At 35.1% G+C, this 18,393-nt stretch overlaps 1 protein-coding gene across 2 annotated transcripts in view; it reads right to left on the bottom strand.

Annotated features, from left to right (window-relative positions):
* The window catches only part of PHTF2 (putative homeodomain transcription factor 2), an 80,340-nt gene that overhangs the window by 51,232 nt on the left and 10,715 nt on the right, over window positions 1–18,393 (bottom strand). For both annotated transcript variants that reach the window (XM_023519359.1, XM_023519365.1), the window contains exon 2: window positions 5,920–5,976. In XM_023519359.1, coding sequence (XP_023375127.1) covers window positions 5,920–5,976 — 57 coding nt within the window. The remainder of the gene's footprint in view (window positions 1–5,919; window positions 5,977–18,393) is intronic.

Raw genomic sequence — 18,393 nt, 5'->3', positions numbered from 1 at the left:
GAATTTAGATACCTTAACAAGGACAAGGGGGAGGAAGAGGCAGTTATTGTAAACTGAATTTGTTTAAATTCAAAATTATTGAACACTGACTCAGTTTCCACCATCCACACACAGAGTAGGAGTAGGAGATGGAGATCAAAATCAGTGGGGAAAAACATTGAAAAATGAGTTACTTTATTACTTAAGATTAGGATATTAAGAATTAGAAGAGTTTAAGCCAAACTCTTTCAGAGCCAAATGCTGAGAGATGATGACACAAGTGTTTAGACAATTTGCTTATTATTCACTAAATTAAGCAAACAGGCCTGGCACAGCAGCTCATGTCTATAATCTTTACACTCTAAAAGGCTGAAGTAGGAAGACCACTTGATTTGGGGTCCAGCCAGATCAACACAGTGAGACCCTGTTTTTACAAAAAATAGGGCTGTGGTGGTGCATACTAGTAAGTCCCGGCTAGTCAGAGGCAGGAGGATTGCTTGAGCTCAGTGGTGCTATGATGACACCACTGCAGCCTGGACAACAGAGAGTGACCTGTTCTCTAAATAAATAAAGAAGCAAATAACTGTGCAACAAATCCTTTTTTGACCCCAATCAAGGTAATAACCCCCTCAAATAAAAATCTGATTAAGTACTATCTGCATTTAAAACAAAGAGGATAGTATTTGAGGTCAGAATAACTAAGATGTTTAAACCAAAAGTATACCCTGCAGCCAAGACATAATTAACCTTTGAACTCCTTCAGAAAGTCTATTCATCTGAAGTTGCAAACTACCCAGAGATACAAAGCCAAAAATGAAGAAAAAAGAAAGGGTCAGGGCTAAAGATACATTACAGCAATGATAATTTTTAATCAGTCCTTATATTTTCAGATTAGTATCTGCAAATTTGCCTATTTGCTAAAATTTAGTTGTGCCCCAAAATCAGTATCACAGTGCTTTTGCTCTCATTTACAGACATGCTCAGAGTGGCAAAAAGAAAAAAAAAATTAACCACCCAACATGCACCTTCCCAGAGCTAACGTCCAACAAGGCTTTTATCTTATGTTTCGGGTCTCCTTACTAACAACAAGTATACTTTTCACAGTCTGTTCAGTGCCATGTTTTTCACATTAGTTGGCAATTTTGTGGTTTACGGTGGCCCTAAAGTATAGTAGTGCTCAAGTGATGTCTAGTGCTCCTAACTACAAGACTGGTGTGCACTGTGGAGAAAATGTGTTAGTCAGAGACAATCTATAGTGCTACTGGCCATGAGTTCATTGTTAACGAATCAGCATTATGTATTAAATAGATGTTTTCAAACAGAAACAGAAATAAAACAAAGTTATGCTGGCAAAAGTACTGGACCAAAGGCTCACAGGTACCTAATTCTGTATTTCCCCTAGCGGCAATGGTTCAGTATTTGCTAATTCAGTGTTCAAGGTGACTTCATAGAACACAGCTACCACAAATGATGAGAATCAACCGTATCTGTACTTCATTTCCCATTTTAATGTCACTATAGAGTGCCTAACAGATTATAAGTCATACTCAAGATTTTGCAAATTGGAAAGGCTTTTTTTTTTTATTGGCGATAGAGTCTCACTCTGTTGCTCAAGCTGGAGTGCAGCAACATCATCATAGCTGCCTGCAATCTCAATTACTGGGCTCAAGTGATCCTCTTGACTCAGCCTCATGAGTAGCTGAGTCTTAAGCATGCACCATCACACCCAGCTAATTTTGCCATTTTTGTAGAGGTAGGGGTCTCACTCTTGCTCAGGCTGGTCTTGAGTTCCTGTCCTCAACTGATCCTTCCTCTTCAACCTCCCAAAATGCTAGGATTATAGGTGTAAGCCACTGTGCCCAGCCTGGAAAGGCAATTATTAAAAACACACATTTAAACAAAATTTAGTTAATACAACACTATTTTGCTTTGGTATAAAGTTTATTATAATGATATTTTACTTTTATTAGAATCAAAAATTTGAAAATAGTAGTGTTTTAACTTACTTAGGTCTTTTCTAAATGTTTCTCTAACAACTTAAAAATAACACTCTTGGCAATGTTTTCTAATCTGAAGGTTAATTTACTGCTGTATATCTAAAGTTTTTATTAGGATTCTTTTAAGAATAGCAGTCCTTATATAAGAGAAACAGAACATCGTCTTGATTTATGCAACTATTGTTTTTCAACATGCTCATTCTACTTGACTTTCTTTATATGTGGTTCATTTCCTACTTTATATTGTACTAAAACATTTAGTTTGAGCTATACTGTATAGCAACAGCATAACTGCCACTTTCAATAACGTTTTCCCTTCTCTTCAAGGTAGCCTACCAGAATATTTAAAGAGTTTAAAAAAAGAAAAACAAAAATTTCACTGATCAATGTAATATTAAATGATTTTATTTGCAAAAATAAAAGATAATAGTACCAAGATATAAGCTTTCATAAAATCTAATTTTAATTGATTTCCAAGCTGGAAAATTTTGAGATAAATTACATGCACATAAAGTAGCACAGCATTTACTACTATCATGGACCTTCAAAAAATTGAACAAATACAAAATGAAAACTAAGTTAAAAAAAAAAAAAACAAGCATGAGAAACCACAGATTTATGCACAAACTAGAAAATGGAAACACGTAGTACAAATGCAATTAATCCCCAAGAATCAAAGCATTTTCTTTTTAGTTTAATGTAGTATATTCCCATGGTGAAATAACTCAAATGCAGTATAAAGTTTTGCATTTTAAAAAAACTAAGTACATAAATAATAAGTCAAACAATGAAAAGGGCTGTTTAAGTTCAGAAAGTACTTCTGTTCAGTGACCCTACTTCCTACACACGAAACTATTATGCACTTAAGACTCTCTCAAAGCTTACATAAACATTAGTTTTACTTTCTAGAAATCCTGTTTAATTCCTCCAATCCCTTTTTTCTCTATAATCACTTTATAAGCTTTTTGGCAGAGCTTTAAAGTCCAGTAAGTAATAAAACACGGAAAATGTCCACATTTATTTTTAAATCTTGGTAAAGGTGATCAGAAAATGAAACAAAGTTTTTAGCTGTAATTTCTAAAATGTTTAAGAAAAAATAATTTGCAACTTACAAAAGATACTACACTTTAGCAATATCAATCATGGGTGTTTAATTTATAAAATAAAAATTTCTAAGAAATATATTTTCATCTCTTTCTTTGGGTAATTTACTACTTGCTCATCACTTTGACAACCAATGAGAGAATCGATCATTATATGGGATGAGAATACATTTGGCACAATGTCCCCTAAATAACAGGTAGAGTATTTTGGTTTTTTATCAAATATTAACATTAAGACACCACATGTATGTTCCTCTTTACCTTCCTTAGAATAAATATAAAATTATTTTACACCTTAATTTGCCTCCATTAGACTACTTACCAAGAATAAAACATGCTTTCAAGCTAATCAACAAGCTGACCCTCTTCATTCATAACAAATAGTTTTATACTGTTTTTAATTCTTTAATTACTATTACAAAGTATTATCTTTAAAGGGAAATATATATCAGAATGAAGTTATAGGTCCCAACTTTTGCTAATATCATCCTGTTAAGTGGCACCAATTAGCAGCTGATATATAACCCTTCATTTAGGCATTAAAACAGTTCTTTTAGAAAAGAAGAAATTACCTATGTAATATAGTAGTTTGTAATAAATAGCTCCCAAAACCTAAAAAATTATTTTTGTATAGATTTTTTGAGGTCTTTAAATTTCAGAAACTTCTAAGTATGTCAATTGATAACATAACGTCTCACGGTACTTAATGTTTTCTGTCCAAAGAGTTGCAGAATTTCTTTTTTTTTTTTTTGAGAGAGAGTCTCATTATATTGCCTTCATTAGAGCACTGTGATGTCACAGCTCACAGCAACCTCAAACTCCTAGGCTTAAGCGATTCTCTCACCTCAGCCTCCCAATTAGCTGGGACTACAGGCGCCCACCACAACGCCCAGCTAGAGTTACAAGTTTTCTAATTGTCAAAGAGAATAAAAGACTTTATGGCCTCTTAGCAAACCTTCTGCTGCTCTTTATCTGTTTGACTATACCAACTATTCTTCATACCATCTTCGTACTATTTTCTCATAAATCTACTTCTTCTTTACTTGCATCTCTTTTTTTTGTCTATTCATTAAATATTTGTGTTTCCCTTTTCTTTTATCCTTCAAAGGAAATCCATTCATCCTTATGGCTATACCTATTTAATGTATATATTAACATATGTATATAACACATAAATATACACTTTATAAATTGAGGACTCCCAAATCTCCCCCTGAAATACCAAATGGTTATTTCTAAAACAGATTTTTTTTTTTTTGTACGAAAGGTCTTTATTGGTGGGGGAAGGAGGCTGCAGAGCAGCACCGAGCAGAGAAAAAGATAAGAGGGGAGAGAGATGAGGAGAGAGTAGCGTGAGGTGGGAAAGGGGGAGAGACCTATAACCAAATTTTAAATCTGCTCCTCCTCCAGCATCCTACCTAGCGCTGCCTTAGTGAATTAGTTAAAATATAAATTTAATTTTCTGCTTAAAATCTTTCAGTGTCTCCCCCATTGTTTTCTAGATTATGTCTAAACTTTTAGATATGGTATTCAAACCACTTCATAATCTGACTTCCATTTTCCTTTCTAGTTTTACTCCGAGCCACCTTGCTCTCCCTCCTTCATCCAACCTATTACCAAATCAAACTCCCTGAGGATTCCAGATTCAGTCATGCTCCTTCCTTCCTTTATGCATATTTTTATATGCTGTCCATCTGTCTAAGGTCTTCTGCATTCTTCTCCCAAATGTCTGTCAAACTCAGTTCATGAACCACTGCCTCTACAAAGTCTTTCCTAACCTCCCCAGGGCTGTCTCCCCCTGCATACACCTCTCTTACCTGAATTTACCTCATCTGTAATTATGTATCTCACCTACACAGCTATAATCGATTTCATTTTTCTGTCTCCATACTTTAATCCTATATTTAAAGCATAACACAATTTTGTTAAATGTAGTAATCCCTCATAAAAATAGTTTAAAGATAAAATGGATTAATGGCAATGAATCTTGCTCTTTTTTACAGATGACTAAGTAACAGATACTTCTGAACATATTTTTATTTAAGTATAGATGTTTGTTTTCAATCTAATGTAAACCTTTCTATTCAAAATAGGAAATGACAAGTAACTAAAGTAATATTCTCTGGGCCCAAACTAAATTTAGCTCGTGCAGGAACACACTGATTAGTATCTATGCAAATAAAATATATAAATCTGATTACCAAAAAGAGTGCTGAGAAATGATAAATTTAGTTTAAAAATAGTTTTCATGCTAGCAAGTTAGCCTATGAGAGTACCTTGTCAGCATGAGAAAGGTAATTACATGTTCAGGAAGAATATGCCTACTGCACAAACGTTTTAATTAATGCTTTACTCTTCTAAATTCTTTTTTTAAATGACCAGCTTTTCAGCGACTCTTTTTGAGTCCAACTCATTCTGTTAGTAGCACCAAAAAGCAGATCTCCATTAAGCAGAGCAGCATTTCCACAGGATCACTCAGGCGGGAAAAAACCTGAAACACTTACCAATTTAATAAACTGTACAGAGCAAAGACAGCATCAAAAAGGAAGAAAAGCAAACTAGAAGTATAAGGTGACAAGTGAAAGGGGAAAAAAGCTGACAAAAAATAATAATTAGAAATGAAATGTAAAAGAACAGAAAGATGCTGAAAAGCAAAAAAACCCAAAAAACCCCAGAAGATATATTACTATGCCATTGTAAAAGAGCTTGTATCTTTATTTAAAAGTTTAGATAACTATTACTTTATACTTTAAAAGTATATGAAAAAATATTACATAAAATTTGATTAATAATTCAAAGAAGTATGTTTCAGGATAAACAAAATGAAATAATCTTATTACCTTGATTTCTCTTTGTTCAACAGATTTTTCCCATATTTGTTGATCATATGCTCCAATCTATGAAAAGAAAAAGATAATACTATGTTAAACAATAAATGTTTAACAGGTTTAACAATAGTTGTACCTATTAAATAGGTAACAACTCTGCCTGAACTAGATGCAACTCAGTGTTCATTTAGCACAGATTAGATTTAGCTGCCTCAGACTTCAAGAACTGACATTGTATTGCGATGGTTTTCAAAATTACGCTTTCAGGACTAGCAGTATTATTATCACCTTGGAATTTCTTAAAAATACAAGCTCTGGCCAGCATGATGACTCATGCCTGTAATCCTAGCACTTTGGGAGGCTGAGGCAGCACTTGAACTCGGAAGTTTTGAGACCAGACTGGGCAATAATCATACCCACAAAAATATAAAAAAAAGTTAGCTGGGAATAGTGATACATGCCTGTAGATTTAGCTACTCAGGAGGTGAAGCAGGAGTATGGCTTGAGCCCAAGAGGTGGAGGCTGCACTAAACTATGATGATGCCACTACTCTTCAGACTGGGCAACAGAGTGAGACCCTGTCTCAAAAAGAAAGAAAAAGAAAAGCAAACACACAAGCCTCAGAGTTAGTGAATCAGAAATATGAAGTGGAGGCCCACAAAATCTGTTTTTAAAACTCTCTCTTGATGTTCTGATGCATGAAAAGCATTGCCCTAGGGAATCTTCTATTTTAAATAAACCCAATTGCTACAGCTCTGCTACATTTGAGGGAAAAACTCCTTAGTGATAAAGCCTTTGTGGAGTTTTCTGTTTTAAGAAAAATACTAATATTCTATATAATTAAAAATTCATAAATATGCAGACCACAATTATCACTTCAAGGTTAAGTTGGAAAATAAAACTGAAATAACTGAAGAGATACAGGGAAAGAATTAAGCAGAATTCCTTAAAGCTTTTATGTCTACTATTCTTAGACACTAGAAAGTTCTCTAAACTATACTTTCATCAGGCAGGATAAACAAATCATTATTCAATGTTCCAACCAAAGTTCTTTGCTATTAGCTCCTATTTTCTCCTGTTTCCACTTAATTTCTTATATCCAAAAAACAGAAATGGGTCAACAATATATAATCATGACTAGTGATTTTCATCATTTGCATTAATTAAAAATTAGTATTCTAAGAAATTAAAAATATTTCAGGTAATTATATTCAGACTAAAGAGACAATGGCCATAAATAGGCAAAATTTATTATAAGGAAATTCAGAAAAGACCACTTTCTGACTCATGACATAATCTACTCAAAAGTCCTTTATCTGGACATTATTTTTTAATCTCATTCTCAAGATCACCAGAATGACTTAAGAATAATCATGAAGGAAGCCGAATAACAGAATTTATTGTGACCCCCATAAAAGTCCTTCATTTCTATTCTTCTCCCTTGTACACTATCTTATTCATATTAATTTCTCTGGTCCTGTTAAACCTATTCTCTTTTTCAACACTTTCCTGTAATTCCTTTCTTATTTGTAAAATCATGTTATGGTATAATATACTCTGAAGACTGCCACGCTACTTAGATTGAACAACTCAGTAACATGAAACTAAAACTTCCATCAGCCTCTATTAAGCAGGAATGACAAGCCCTAGGTAAGCAACAACCACTTGGCTAGCCCTAATGCTAGAGCTGACCTGTAGCAACCAGTTACCCCTTATCCTCCTGAATTTTCAATCCAATCAAACAATCAATTCTCCTTTATAGCAGGCTTCTTTTGTTTTGAAAATACTACCAGAATGGACAATTTAGTCACATAAGCAGACAGACAACTTTCCCGGAGAAAACTGTGAAGATGCTGTTGAACTAAATGCAGGTACTTCAGAAGATGTTCAAGGTTCTGCTTGGTGATGCATATGATCTTAACAAATTACCCTGAGATATCAATTCAGACTGAATTATCTCTAAAAATTATTTGTTTCTTGGGATATGTATGTGGTACACCAGAGACCTCATGAAATTAGTTTGGCAGCAGGACCCTAGAAAGCATAGAGAAAGAATTCTAAAGACTTCTTCTGGTCTTAAGTCTCACTTAATTTCTATCTGAAAACTGGCAAGACAGCAAATCAGAACACACGTGGCTACAGTGAAGCTCTACCCTTAAACATACATCTGTTGTCTACCATCACAGAGCAAGAAAAGAAGTGATGCTCATCTGGGAAGAGAAGAACCATTTTCTAAAGGACTTAGGGTCACAGATCAAGAGTAGTTTGCAGAGCTGTACTACCAAAACTAAAAAACAACATGTTTTCCAAAGTTTCTATTTTACCTGTGATGCACCTATATTTAGCAGATTTAAGTCACCTAAACTAGATAGCTATTTCTTGTTTGTATTTCTAGATAGAATCAAATCACAAAGCCAAGTTCAATTACAATTCTCTGTGAAAAAAGAAAAAGAAAATAACTACTTTTTTTTAAGTGCCATACAAAACATCAAAAAAACCTCAGTAGTAACATAGGACAAGAATTTTAATCAGATAACGCCTACAACTGAGAAAAAATACTATGTTAATATTTTGACTACTTTTAAATTTTAGCTACCTCCTAACTTCTTTTCCCTTCTTCTCTTCCCCCAATGCCCCAAGTGTTTGGGTGTTTAGAAAAGTGCCTAATATTCTAAAGGAATGGTTGGGTGCAATGGCTCACACCTGTAATCCTAGCATTCTGGGAGGCTGAGGCTAGTGGATTGCTTGAGCTCGGGAATATGAGACCTGCCTGAACAAGACTCCATCTCTACTAAAGATAGGGGGAAAGAAAAAAACAAAAAACTAGCCAGACGTTGTGGAGAGCATCTGTAGTCCCAGCTTCTCAGAAGGCTGAGGCAGTAGGATCACCTAACCCCAGCAGTTTGAGTGCCACTGCACTCTAGCCTAGGGCAACAGAGTGAGACACTGCTGAAAAAAAAAAAAAAAAGGTGCCTAACTAACATTCTAAAGAAATAAAAGATTGTATACTTAAATAATGCTTTGTTGGTAGATAATTAGAAACACCAAAGTAATTAATGTGTGAGTAGTTGTATGGCTATTCAACCATGCTCTTCACAAGTGATGATCTATTTAAAGGAGGGAAAAACAACATTCTAAAGGAACAAAAGATTATTATTCGTAGACACTTATAAATACTAAGGTAATTAATGTGTAAGTAGTTATATAGCTATCCAACCATGCTCTCTGTAAGTGATGAGCTGTTTAAAGGAGGGAAAAACGTTTATAACATGTTTCCACTGTATTATAAGAAGAAATTCTGAAACCTGATTTATATTTTGTAACCAATAGTTTTGCCCATGTTAAGAATGAGAAGTTCATTCTCTGATGCCCGGCTATGGTAGGCAATTTTATCAATGCTCTTATTGCTCTCAGAGATGCCCTGAATATTATAGTATCTAGTATGCTCCTGTCCAACCAGAACTGACCTACAGTCTATTCCCAGTCCCAAGTTATCCTGTATCTTTAATAGCAGGTCTGGGAATCCTATACCAATCTCTTACAATACTCCTTCCTCATCATGACAATAAAGAAAACTCTAAATCTTCTTTGCATGAGCTTAAATTCCTAAATACTGTGATCAAAACCATTCCTGGAAGAATGTGTAGCCAATTACTTCCTAGAGAAGATTAAAGCCATAAATACAAATATCATTTTCTGTCTTCTTCACCTCTAACATGTTTTCTTATCTAATGTAGTTTTCCTTTCTCTTATCTTTACAAATAAACTCTGAGCCAACACAGAGGTCAAGATTGATTGAAGAAAACAAAAAAATAACTAGGGAGCCATATCTTGAATACAGTGAGAATAAGATTAAAAAGAAAAAAATGCACAGCCAACGACACAAACAAGAGAGTAAATAGCCTACAGAATGAGAGAAAATAATTACTTGCTTTATACATGTACCTGATAAAGAGCTGATAAACCAGAATCTACAAAGAATTCAAGCAAGCAGCAAGGAAAAATCAAATAACCCCATTAAAAACTGGGCAAAAGACAGAAACAGAAACTTTTCAAATAATGATGGACTAATGGCCAATAAACACATGAAAAAATTCTCAACCTCTCTAATCTTCAGGGAAATGCAAATCAAAACTACAATGAGATCATCACCTAACTCCTGTGTGAATGGCACTTATGAAAAAGTCTCAAAACACAACATGCTGGCATGGATGTGGGGAGAAAGGAACACTTACACACTCTTGGTGGGACTGCAAGCTAATATAACCTCTATGGAAAGTCATATGTAGATATCTCAAAGAACTAAAAGTAGACCTACCAAATTTGATCCAGCAACCCTACTACAAGGAATTTACCCAAAGAATAAAAGACATTTTATAAAAAAGACACTTGCACTCGAATGTTTACAGCAGCACAATTCATAATCACAAAGATGTGGAAACATCCCAAGTGTTCATCAATATGAGGGTGCATTAATATGTTATAAGTATACCACGGAGTACTGCTCAGCCATAAATAAAATAGTGATCTATTATCTTTTGTAAAAACCTGGATGGAACTGGAGACCACTCTTCTAAGTGAAGTATCACAAGAATGGAAAAACAAACACCACATGTACTCAATACTAAATTGGGACTAACTGATCAACACTTACATGCACATATGTAAGTATAACCCAATGGGAATCAAATAGGTAATAGTCCAAGAGGGATGTGGAGGGGCACCCTGTGGCTTGAAGGTAGTCAGAGCCTAAGCAGAGAGAGGATGACCACATGTAGTGGTGACCTTGCACATGATGTTAAAGCTCAAGCAGGGTAAGGAGGATATCCACTTGTAAGACATCCTTGTGTGAGAAAGATGAAGAGGACAAGAGCATACAGCATACAAGACGGGATAAAAGCTGAGATGGGGCTTGGGGCCCATAGCTGAGTGGTTAGGGCACTGACCACATACACCGAGGCTGATGGGTTCGAACCTGGCCCAGGCCTGCTAAACAACAATTACAACTGCAACAACAACAAAAAATAGCCAGGCTTTGTGGTGGGAGCCTGTAGTCCCAGCTACTAGGGAGGCTGAGGCAAGAATATTGCTTAAGCCCAAGCTTTTGAGGTTGCTGCGAGCTGTGACGCCTTAGCACTCTACTGAGGACAACATAGTGAGACTATCTAAAGAAAAAGAAAGAAAGCTGAGATGGGAGACTGATTATGGATCTGGAGATTAATATCTTAAAAGCCGGAAAATATTCTTCTCTGTTTACTCAGAAGTCTCTACTTAATAATCTCTTAATTAGAGTTCAACAACTTACAAATGCTATTTGTAAACAGAGGAATGGTTTAATAAATATAGACAGCTTATTAAGATAGCTTAATATAGATTTAATAGGTCTATTAAATATAGATTTAACAGATCTTAAATATAGATTTAATATATTTATATTTTAATAATATAGGTTTAATAAATATAGATAGCTTAATAAACCTATAGCTTATTTATAGAATAAAATATTATAGTTAATAAATTCGTTTTCTAAAGGGTATTTAGTGATGTGAGAAAGTACTTTGGATAATGTTACATGAAAAACAGGAAAATAAAAAAATATAATCTTAATTTTGTTGAGGAAAAGTCGCAATGTTAACAGTAGAGCAACAGTATGATTTTAATTTTTATTTATCCTTACCTACATTTTCCACTTGTGAATGTACCGATTCAAATAAAAACAATACTTAAAAAAATCAAGAGGAAAGCTAGTATCTTCAAGTAACAAGTGTTAGGCACTAGGGTAGATGCTTATGAATACACTTCCTCATGGAAAACTACTATGTGAGTAGAGGGTGGTAAGTCATTAAGACAACAACTGCCAATGTTCAAAATCATTTCATTAAGTCTCATTATTAAAATAAACGATGGTCTTCCAAAAATATGTAATAGAAACTTTCAGCTAAGAAGTTACACTTATATAACCAAACTGCCAGAATTCTAGTACTACAAAAGTAGGTAGATAAGTTAGATCCATTCACCTGTCATCTATCCTGGGACATCAGAAAAAGAAGTGAGTTAACCAAAATGTTAAAATACAGCAATTGCCTACAAAAACAACAACATTCCATTCTTGTGGGAATAGGATAACTTAAATTGCATTAGGTAGTGATGGAAAGAATTCAACTGGTGCACACAGGAAAGGGAGAAAATGGAAAGATGGAAAGAGGGAGCCAGGCAAACAGCTTTGTGGTAGAACTGGGAGAACTCCAAGTTCTGGAAGAAGCCAAGGAGCCAAGGCCATCATCAATTCTTTTGACCTCTATAGCAATGAACAGGGGTTGGCCGTATGAAAAGAGGCAGCAGCCATGGACTATATCATCTGATTCCTCCCCACTGTTTCCCCATTAGCCCTCAAAAGATATAAAAATGATTGATTCTCAGAGCACTTAATAGATAACAGTATAGCTTTATGGGTCCCTCAATAACCCTCAAATGCCAACTCACTATCTTTAATATTTAAATATTTAGAGATTAACAGCATATACCTAGTTGATTCGATACCCAATTCTCATTTACATTTAAGTAAAATCAGTAAATCAATGACTAAGCATAAAGGGACTGTAGTCCTGTTATACCTTGAGAGAGGCTGCTAACCATCACGTGTTATTTGATCTTGTACATACTCCTTCCTAACAGTGATCCAAAGCCAGATGTCTGACTCAACCTGTGCCAATCAGATTTTCTCTCCACTCCAAATGTCAGATGAATAGGGGAAAGACTGAGATGGATGACCAGTAGAAAAGAATAAAATTAACATTAACAACAGAGCCCAACAGAGAAGTTTTCAGAAATTCTCCTGCTGAGGAGCCCACATAGCCCTGGTTTGCCTTTTCTTCCCAAGTCCTGGCTGTCTGCTGTTGGCACAGTTTACATGTGTAGTGAAAAGTAGAAGCAGAACACAGTGGCGTTTTTTCCTGGCCCAACTTAATGAGAACACTGCTGTTAATGTAAACCGATACCACTCTGCATTATTTATGAAGACTGTTTATTTTCCAACTTGCTGGTACATGGCAGTACTTTCTAAGTGGATTTATTCATCCAGTTACTATACGATTGATAACTTTTCCTACAAAAGCCACCTTAGCAAAGATTATTTAACTTCTGCTCTTCTATTTAACCTATCCTTAGACCATGAATAATGAAAACTTTGCTAGTGAGGAAAGAAAAGATCATTACTTTTTTCTTTTTTTTTTTTTTTTTTGCAGTTTTTGGCTGGGGCTGGGTTTGAGCCCGCCACCTCCAGCATATGGGCCTGGCGCCCTACTCCTTTGAGCCACAGGCACTGCCTAGATCATTAATTTCCTTAATCATAAGAAAATCCACATATACTCTACCTTATCACTGAAACAAAGTCAAAATACTTTATCCAAGGTAATTACTAAAATTCTATTTAACAAATCTATGTTAAAGCTTATAAAGCCAAATCCATACAATTTAATAATCAATTAATAATTATTTAGACTTTTTGATAAATACTATTTTACTTAGCATAGAGTGAAAATTATTTAAAATAGCTTTTGAAAAGCTATTACTTAAAAACAGTTTGGTTTAAAAAATTAAGGATTATCTTCTTTTGCTTCTAAATCAGAGAAATGATGGTAGAAGATGGAATATAAACTTTACTTTGTCTTCACTTTAACACTAACATACTGTTCATATTTTATAGTTCAAACTTACAAGAGAATAAGAACTCTAAAAAACACAAACTTTATCTTCTTTCATTCACCAACATTGGTCATAATTCTCTTATCCACACATACACTTATAAACATTATATTTACTCAGCTAAATAACACTGACCAAAATCAGCCTAGTCAATAAATGCACAAGACTTGTAGTAGACTAAATAAATGCATGTATGTTAAAATAATAATAGTTGTGTTAATAAACAATAATTACTGATACTATTTATTAGGGGAAAAGGAGAAGAAACAGGCCAGATTTGGTTATAAAATGGGGAGTAGAATCACCCAAAGTAAGAAGTGCAGATACTGCAGTCCAGACCAAATGAGTTTAAATTCTGGCTCAACTATATAGTCACCATGTGAACTTAAGAAACTAGACTTCTTTGAATCTTAGTTCCCACAGTTATATAATCTGGATAATGGTAGTAAAATGGTATTTTATAGGGTTACTTTGATTATTAAATGTATGTGAATACTTAGGACACTGTATAGCACATAGTAAGTGTTCAATAAATGTTACCTGAATTTTTTTCTGACATTGACTCTCACTCTGTCACCCCATCTGGGATGCAGTGGTATGATCGAAGCCCCTGCAAACTCAAACTCCTGGGCTCAAGTGATCCTCCTGCCTCAGCCTCCCAAGTAGCTGGGACTACATGCATGTGCCACCATGCCTAGCTAACTTTTTCTATTTTTAGTAGAGACAGTGTCTCTCTTGTGCTCAGGTTGGTCTCAAACTTGTGATCTTGCCTCTGCCTCCGAGAGTGTCATGTTACTTGTTAATATTTATCAACAAGTACAACTAGGACACAGGAAACTCTGGGTCATATACTTCACTTAAACAATGTCATTTAATACTCATAACAATTCTTTTTTTTTCTTTTTTTGAGACAAAGCCTCAAGCTGTCCCCCTGGGTAGAGTGCTGTGGCATCACAGCTCACAGCAACCTCCAACTCTGGGGCTCAAGTGAGTCTCCTGCCTCAGCCTCCCAAGTAGCTGGGACCACAGGTGCCCGCCACAACACCTGGCCATTTTTTGGTTGCAGCCATCATTGTTGTTTGGCGGGCCGGGGCTGGATTCGAACTCGCCACCTTAGGTGTATGTGGCTGGTGCCTTAGCCACTTGACCCACAGGTGCCAAGCCTCATAACAATTCTTGAAGTAGACAGAATTATCCCAATTTTAAAGAAAATAGCCAGTTACAATAGCTACAAAAAAAAAAAATAGTAAAATACTCAGGAATAAATTTAACCAAGAAGGTAAAAGATTTCTGTAAGAATACTATAAAACACTGATGAAAGAATTTATTACAAAAAAAAAAAATACAGACATCCTATGTTAATGGATTAAAAGAATACTGTGAAAACAATCAAACTATCAAAAGCAATCTGTGGATTCAATGCAAATCCTACCAAAATACCAGTGACACTCCTCAGAGAAATAGAAACAGCAATCCTAAAATTCCTGGGAAACCACAAAAGATCCTGAATAGCCAGAACAATCATGAGCAAACAGAACAAAGCTGAAAGCATCACATTAACCTGACTTCAAAATACATTACAAAGCTATCATAACCAAAAGAACATAGTACTGGCATAAAAAGAGACATACAGACCAATGGAAAAAAACAGAAAACCCAGAAATAAATTCATGTATTTACAATCAACTAATTTTCAACAAAGGTACCAAGAATATTCACTGGGAATGAATATTCTCTTCACTAAATAGAGCTTAGAAAACTGGACATCTATACATAGACAGATGAAAATATCTTCCACCATATACAAAAATCAAATCAAAATGAATTAAAAACTTAAAAATAAGACTAAAGGTATGAAAGTACTAGAAGAAAAACACTGGGAAACACTTCAGGTTGCTGGTCTTGGCAAAGACTTTTTAGATAAGACCTCAAAACTAAAAATAGATTCATGAGATTATATCACAATTAAAAAGACTTCACACAGCAAAGGAAACAATCAACAGAGTGAAGAGACAACCTACAGAATGGGAGAAATTATTTACCGTGTTTCCCCCAAAATAAGACCTACCCAAAAAATAAGCCCTAGCAAGATTTCTATGCATTTGTTAAATATAAGCCCTACCTCAATAAAAAGACCTAGTGATGGGCATGGCTATGCAGATATGCATGCATTTCGGAGCACAGCGGTAAGGAAGACTAGAATACCTTTTATCTCCTAGCCATTCGCACTTGTACGGGTGTGCGTGGTAACCGCAGTCACAGGCATCCTATTGCACACATGAGAATGGCTAGGGGAAAGGAGTTCACGCATCACTAGTGCCAGCCCCACCAATAAGGTCGGCTCCCCCGTCAGGTTCCAGAAGAAGATGACTTAACTGAATTTGAATAAATGTAGATTATTGTATTATACTTAATAAGACATCCCCTGAAAATAAGCCCTAGTGTGTCTTCTTGAGAAAAAATAAATAAGACAGTGTCTTATTTTCAGGGGAACGCGGTATATACTATCTATCTGACAAAGGATTAATAATCAGAATATATTAAAAAACTAAAACAACTCAACAGCAAAAAAAAAAAAATAATTAAAATATTGGCAAAAGATATGAATAGATATTTCTCAATGACCAACAGGTATATTAAAAAAAATGTTCAATATCACTTAACCATCAGAGAATTGCAAATCAAAACCTCAATATTATCTCACCCCAGTTAAAATGGCTATTATTGAAAAGACAAAAAATAATAGATATTGGTGAGATGTGGAGAAAGGGGAACGCTAATACATTGTTGGTAGGAATGTAAGTTAGTAGAGCCACTATGGAAAACATTATGAAGGTTCCTTAAAAAACAAAAATAAAACTACCATATGATCCAACAATCTCACTGTATCCAAAAGAAATCAAAATGTCAAAGACATATCTGCACTACCACGTTTTTTGCAGTACTACTCATAATAGCAAAGATACAGAATCAACCTTAAGTGTCAATTAGAAAGAAATAGTAAAAAGTGCTACATACAGGCTCGGCGCCTATAGCTCAACCGGCTAAGGCGCCAGCCATGTACACCTAAGGTGGCGGGTTCGAATCCCCAGCCCGGACCCGCCAAACAACAATGACGGCTGCAACCAAAAAATAGCCGGGCATTGTGGCGGGCACCTGTGGTCCCAGCTACTTGGGAGGTGGAGGCAGAAGACTCCCTTGAGCCCAGGAGTTGGAGGTTGCTGTGAGCTGTAATGCCACGGCACTCTACCCAGGGGGACAGCTTGAGGCTCTGTCTCAAAAAAACAAAAAAAAAACAAAAAAAAACAAAAAAAAGTGCTATATACAACAGGCACAATGTATGTGTGTACGGCACACCTTTTGGGTGTGGGACACAACTACAAGAGGGATTCTACCTAACAAATTCAAATATTATGACCTGGTTGTTTATAAACTCACATTAACCTGAAATTTTAAAAATGCAGTATATATAAACAACAGAACATTATTCGGGTATAAAAAAGAATGAAATCCTGTCATTGGCAGCAACATAGACAGAGCTGGGGAACATGATATTAAGTGAAATAAGTAGGCACAGAAAGACAAATATCACATATTCTTATTTGTATGTGGGAGCTAAAAACAGTGGATCTCATGGAGGTAGAGACTGGGAGGAAGGGGTACTATAAAAAAACTGGTTAATGGGTACAAAAACACAGAGAGAAAGAACAAATTGTTTGATAGCACCATAGGCTGACTACAATTAACAATAACTTATCAAATATTTCAAAATAGCTAAGAGACAGGAAATGTTCCCAAAACAAAGAAATGATAAATGTTTGAAGATATCCCTAAGTACCCTCATTTGATCATTACACACTGTATCCATGTATCAAACTATCACATGTACTCATGATATATACAATTATGTATCAATTAAAAAATTTTTAAATAAAAAAAGAGAACAGACATAAAGAACTTCAATGACTTGTCCAAAGTAAAAAGGGGGCAAATGACAGAACCAGATTCAAACACAGGATGTTCACCTTATTTTCTGTTCTTGTTCTTTGTTCCTGCTTGATTTTTAAGTAATTAGAATTTGCAGAGTAGAAATAGGACCCAAACAAATTCAAATTATTTATGCAAAAATGAAAGGGAATATTTATTTTAAAAGCTCTCAGATACTGTGCTAGAGCTTTCTAAAAAGTCAGCCTTATCATTCCCATTTAAACATGAGGAAACTGAGTCTCAGAAAGGTTGAAATAACTTGCTCAAAGTCAGACAGATTTTTAAGACAGAGAAGTTGGGTTCCATCCACAGGCACAGATGCCCATGGGCCTTCCATTATATAGTGCTACCTTCCAAAGATAAATCTCAATTGTCTTTTTTCAAAATAATAACAATTTGTGGAAACTGTTAGTCTTAATAGCAGATACCATATCAAACTACTTGTTTAGGTAAGAATGATGTAAACACTCCTATTTCACATATATCCATTCTTCAACTTTCTGAAACTTGTTTTTAAATTAATCAGATTCCCAAGAAGAGCTATCACTTTTTCTTTGTATTCATGACTATAATTAAAAGTCCAATTTTATTACTTCTTTTGCATTTAAGAGGCTAAATGACATCCTAGGAGAGTAAGAAAAGTTTCCACCAAGACAATTCTAGGATAGGGATAAAAAGGAAACATTTCTTGGGGTGGTGCCTGTGGCTCAGTGAGTAGGGCACTGGCCCCATATACCGAAGGTGGCAGGTTCAAACCTGGCCCCAGCCAAACTGCAAGAAAAAAAAAATAGCCAG

Source organism: Otolemur garnettii, unplaced genomic scaffold (assembly GCF_000181295.1).
Source record: "Otolemur garnettii isolate 467f Iridium unplaced genomic scaffold, OtoGar3 scaffold00005, whole genome shotgun sequence".
NCBI classification, from domain to species: domain Eukaryota; kingdom Metazoa; phylum Chordata; class Mammalia; order Primates; family Galagidae; genus Otolemur; species Otolemur garnettii.
Note: the sequence above shows the minus strand (reverse complement) of the source record. Positions and strands in the feature narration are given on the sequence as shown.